Source organism: Sinocyclocheilus grahami, unplaced genomic scaffold (assembly GCF_001515645.1).
Source record: "Sinocyclocheilus grahami isolate Dianchi unplaced genomic scaffold, SAMN03320097.WGS_v1.1 scaffold47.1, whole genome shotgun sequence".
Lineage (NCBI taxonomy): Eukaryota > Metazoa > Chordata > Actinopteri > Cypriniformes > Cyprinidae > Sinocyclocheilus > Sinocyclocheilus grahami.
In genome coordinates, this window is record NW_015505226.1 from 4,419,785 (window position 1) to 4,423,773 (window position 3,989).

General features: G+C 37.7%; 1 protein-coding gene across 1 annotated transcript in view; it reads right to left on the bottom strand.

The window, feature by feature from the left end:
* Positions 1 to 574: 574 nt before the first annotated feature.
* The window catches only part of LOC107582770 (protein kinase C epsilon type-like), a 24,461-nt gene continuing 21,046 nt past the window's right edge, over positions 575 to 3,989 (bottom strand). The window contains exons 9-10 of the mRNA XM_016268767.1: positions 2,660 to 2,806; positions 575 to 1,276 (exon numbers count right to left, since the gene is read on the bottom strand). Coding sequence (XP_016124253.1) covers positions 1,130 to 1,276; positions 2,660 to 2,806 — 294 coding nt within the window. The 3' untranslated portion in view covers positions 575 to 1,129. The remainder of the gene's footprint in view (positions 1,277 to 2,659; positions 2,807 to 3,989) is intronic.

Sequence of the window (3,989 nt, forward strand, 5' to 3'; positions counted from 1 at the left end):
GAGCTTCAGGAGGGCAAGGGCCTCTCGCTCTCATTCATGCAAACACATGCACACAGACACATACATGTCATGCACACACCTACTCAGGCCGCCACTTCGTAACACAACCCATATACAGCAGGTTAACATTCTAAATGGACCTTCATAACACTCAGCCAGAGCCCTGACTTAAACCCAATTGAGCATCTCTGGAGAGACCTAAAAATGGCTGTCCACCAACTTTTACCATCTAACCTGACAGAACTGGAGAGGATCTGCAAGGGGGAATGGCAGAGGATCCCCAAATCCATGTGTGAAAAACTTGTTGCATCTTTCCCAATAAGACTCATGGCTGTATTAGATCAAAAGGGAGCTTCTACTATATACTGAGCAAAGGGTCTGAATACTTAGGACCATGTGATATTTCAGTTTTTCTTTTTTAATAAATCTGCAAAAATGTCAACAATTCTGTGTTTTTCTGTCAATATGGGGTGCTGTGTGTACATTAATGAGGAAAAAAATTAACTTAAATGATTTTAGCAAATGGCTGCAATATAACAAAGAGTGAAAAATGTAAGGGGGTCTGAATACTTTCCGTACCCACTGTATATACTACAAATGTCTTTGTATATTTTATAAAATTGCTCCCAAAATGTCACCTGAATACACAAAAAGGCATTTGACTGCACAGCACAACATGTCAATTGTCACATATGCAGGGTAAATTCCTCCTCAAGGGCAAGACCTTTCCATTAAGGGATTACGAAGACCTGACTAGTGTCCGAAATAGTACAATCATTGGTATCGTCAATTTTGGTTTAAGGTAGTGTGTTCCGACCCTTCCTTCTTGGGCTCTGGAGAACATTCGTTTTCTGATTGGTTGCAAAACTTGTTCAGGCCTGTGATGAGATCCATGTGCAGTACAGTGTTTTTTTCTTTTTGGAGATTCGGAGAAGAGTAAAAGAACAAAAACAGCAGTAAAGGGGAATTGAACCACAGGGACTGTCTGTTCTGCTCTGGTCCGGTCTGAGCCCCGTCTTCAGAACATCTGTGGAGTGTGTGTTCCTGTATTGCAATGCGATGTGTTTTTTTTTGAGTGTTTGTCGGTGTATTTAACATATATTTGTGCTGACAGACATCAAGTTAGACTTTAAGACAAAGCCTCCTCTCCGAAGTAGGAGAAGCCCTTGAATTCATCCTGGTTGATTTGTTTGATGATGGCCTCGTCTACCGGCGTCAGCACAGGGTCCTCGCGAGTGAAGTCCTGGTCGAAGTTATTCACATCGCGCTTGGTTTTCTATAGCAAAGACAGACAGAGATGTATGGTTTTATGAAAGTTTTCTGAAATTCACCTTTAAAGGGATAGTTCACTCAATGATGTCGTGCCAGACTTTTGTTCATCTTCGAACACAAATGAGGACACTTGAATGAAACCTGAGAGATTTCTGCCCCTCCATTGAAAGCCATTAACCCACAACACTGACACTTCAAAAAGTTCATAAAGGGATCAAACAAACCTCATTGGTTCTTGAGGAGGCTGAACTGTACTTGTTTGACATGCAAGAACAGACCTCACTGGTTCTTGCAGAAGCTCAATTGTACTTTTTTGATGCATGAGAAAAAAAATCCAATTGGTTCATGCAGAAGATCAATCGTACTTGCTTGATACGTGAGAAAAACCTCATTGGTTCTTGCAGAAGCATGTTCAAGCTCCCGTTTACCATATTTGATGTGAATAAAAGGCTACATTCAATCTGTTCATCATATAAATCAATCAAGTTCCTTCAGAAGACTTCAGAAGATTAAACGGCTTGATTCATATGGATTATGCTTTTGAAGCATCACGTTTTGGTGTAATACACTTTCAATGGAAGGACAGAAATCTCTCAGGTTTCATAAAACGTATCTTAATTTGTTCAAATGAAATATGAAGAGGACGAAAGTCCTATGGGTTTGGAATGAAATGATGGTAAATTATGACAGAATTTTCATATATTTTCATCAAAACTATATACTATATTTAAAAAATATAATAATAATATTATGATACAATAATAACAAATGTCTACTTAAGATTCAGATTTTGTCCTCAGTGCTGTTCTAAGAAGCAGTGTAGACATTCAGTTAAAAGCCACCGGTGCGTAGAAAGTGTGGTGACGGAACGCCAGCTCAAAGTTACTCAGAGGGCAAGAGAGCAAGTGGCGGTCACGGTTTCTCTGAACCTTTCTGACCTTTCCATCTAAAGCACCCACTTGTGTACATATACACACGCACACACACACAACACTCTCAGCCCTTCCCCCCGTCATGGGAAAGCAGAAGTTGAGAAGTGCCGTTGTGGCATTTGACTTTCAGTCTAGACCACATACGCTAAAGACGGAGGAACATGACAGATAATGTCAACGTCAACGTGCGTGTGCTGTGTTTTGCAGAAAAAATGTATATGAATTGTGACGTGTTCTAATGTGCATTTCATGATTTACATTTTACATTTAAGCAGTGGGCAGTTGCTTTTGCCCAAAGTTACTTTCACTGCATTCAAGGTACATACTGTAAATGTATACCAGTTTTTGCCTTTCTTGGGAATTAAACCCATAACCTTGGTGTTGTTAGTGCTATGCTCTACTGTTTGAGTTACAGAAATGGGTTAATTGGTTGTGTGAAAATCATGTAAGCTTACAATGCGAGGTTTAAAGGGGGGCTTGATCTTCCTCTGCTCCAGCAAGACCCAGTCAATCTCTCTGAAGAAAGGGTGGACTTTGATGGCTTCCTCTAGTCCTTGGGTCACCACACAGCCCAGGCGCTTACTGGGGCTCTTTGTCATGAACTGAGGAAAGGGAATACATTTTACATTACATAATTCATAAAAAAGGGGTAAAAAAAATACGACCCAAAAAAATACAAGGAAAATATCACTGAAAAAGATGTCCTAGGAAATCACACTTGTCTTTATAACAGCAAAAAAAAAAAAAAAAGAAATAAAAAAGTCAAAAGTTGAGCAGCCCACCTCTTTTTAGTCAATCAAAAAATGGCATTGAAATAAGGTTCATTATTTAATACATTTAGTTAATTCTTTAGGTATCATATTTAACTAAATAAGAATACTTTAACAGCATTTATTAAAGAAGGTTAATGCAAATTTTATATACATTAATACATTTTAACAATAACAATATGTAAAAATTCAACAATAAAAATTTATTCACATTTTTATATATACAAATACATTTAGAAATTATTTAAATTAAGTTAAAATTATATATTTTTTATTATTTATTTAGTCATTTAGCAGACGCTTTTATCCAAAGCGACTTACAAATGAGGACAATAAAAACAGTCAAAACTAACAAAAGAGCAACAATACATAAGTGCAAATGACAAGTCTCGGTTAGCCTAACGCAGTACATATACATATATATATATATTATACACACACACACACACACACACACACACACACAAAAGAAAAACAAGTAGATAAAATAGAAAGCTAGTGTTTTTTTTATATAAAAAAAAGAAGATAAATATAGATAAAGTAGAATTAAAATAGAATAGAAAGTTCTAGACTTAGAGGGTCAAATAAAGGTGGAACAGATTTGTTTTTAGTCGTTTCTTGAAGACGGCTAAGGACTCAGCTGCTCGGATTGAGTTGGGCAGGTCATTCCACCAGGAGGGAACAGTTAATGAAAGTGAAAGTGATTTTGTGCCTCTTTGAGATGGCACAATAATACGCCGTTCACTTGCAGAACACAAGCTTCTAGAGGACACATGACTCTGAAGTAATGAATTTAGGTAAATGGGTGCAGAGCCAGTGGTGGTTTTGTAGGCAAACATTAATGCCTTGAATTTAATGCGAACAGCTACTGGTAGCCAGTGCAAATTGATGAACAGAGGTGTGACATGCGTTCTTTTCGGCTCATTAAAGATTAATCTTGCAGCACCATTTTGGATTAATTGTAGAGGTTTGATAGGAGTGGCCGGAAGACCTGCCAAGAGAGCATTGCAATAGT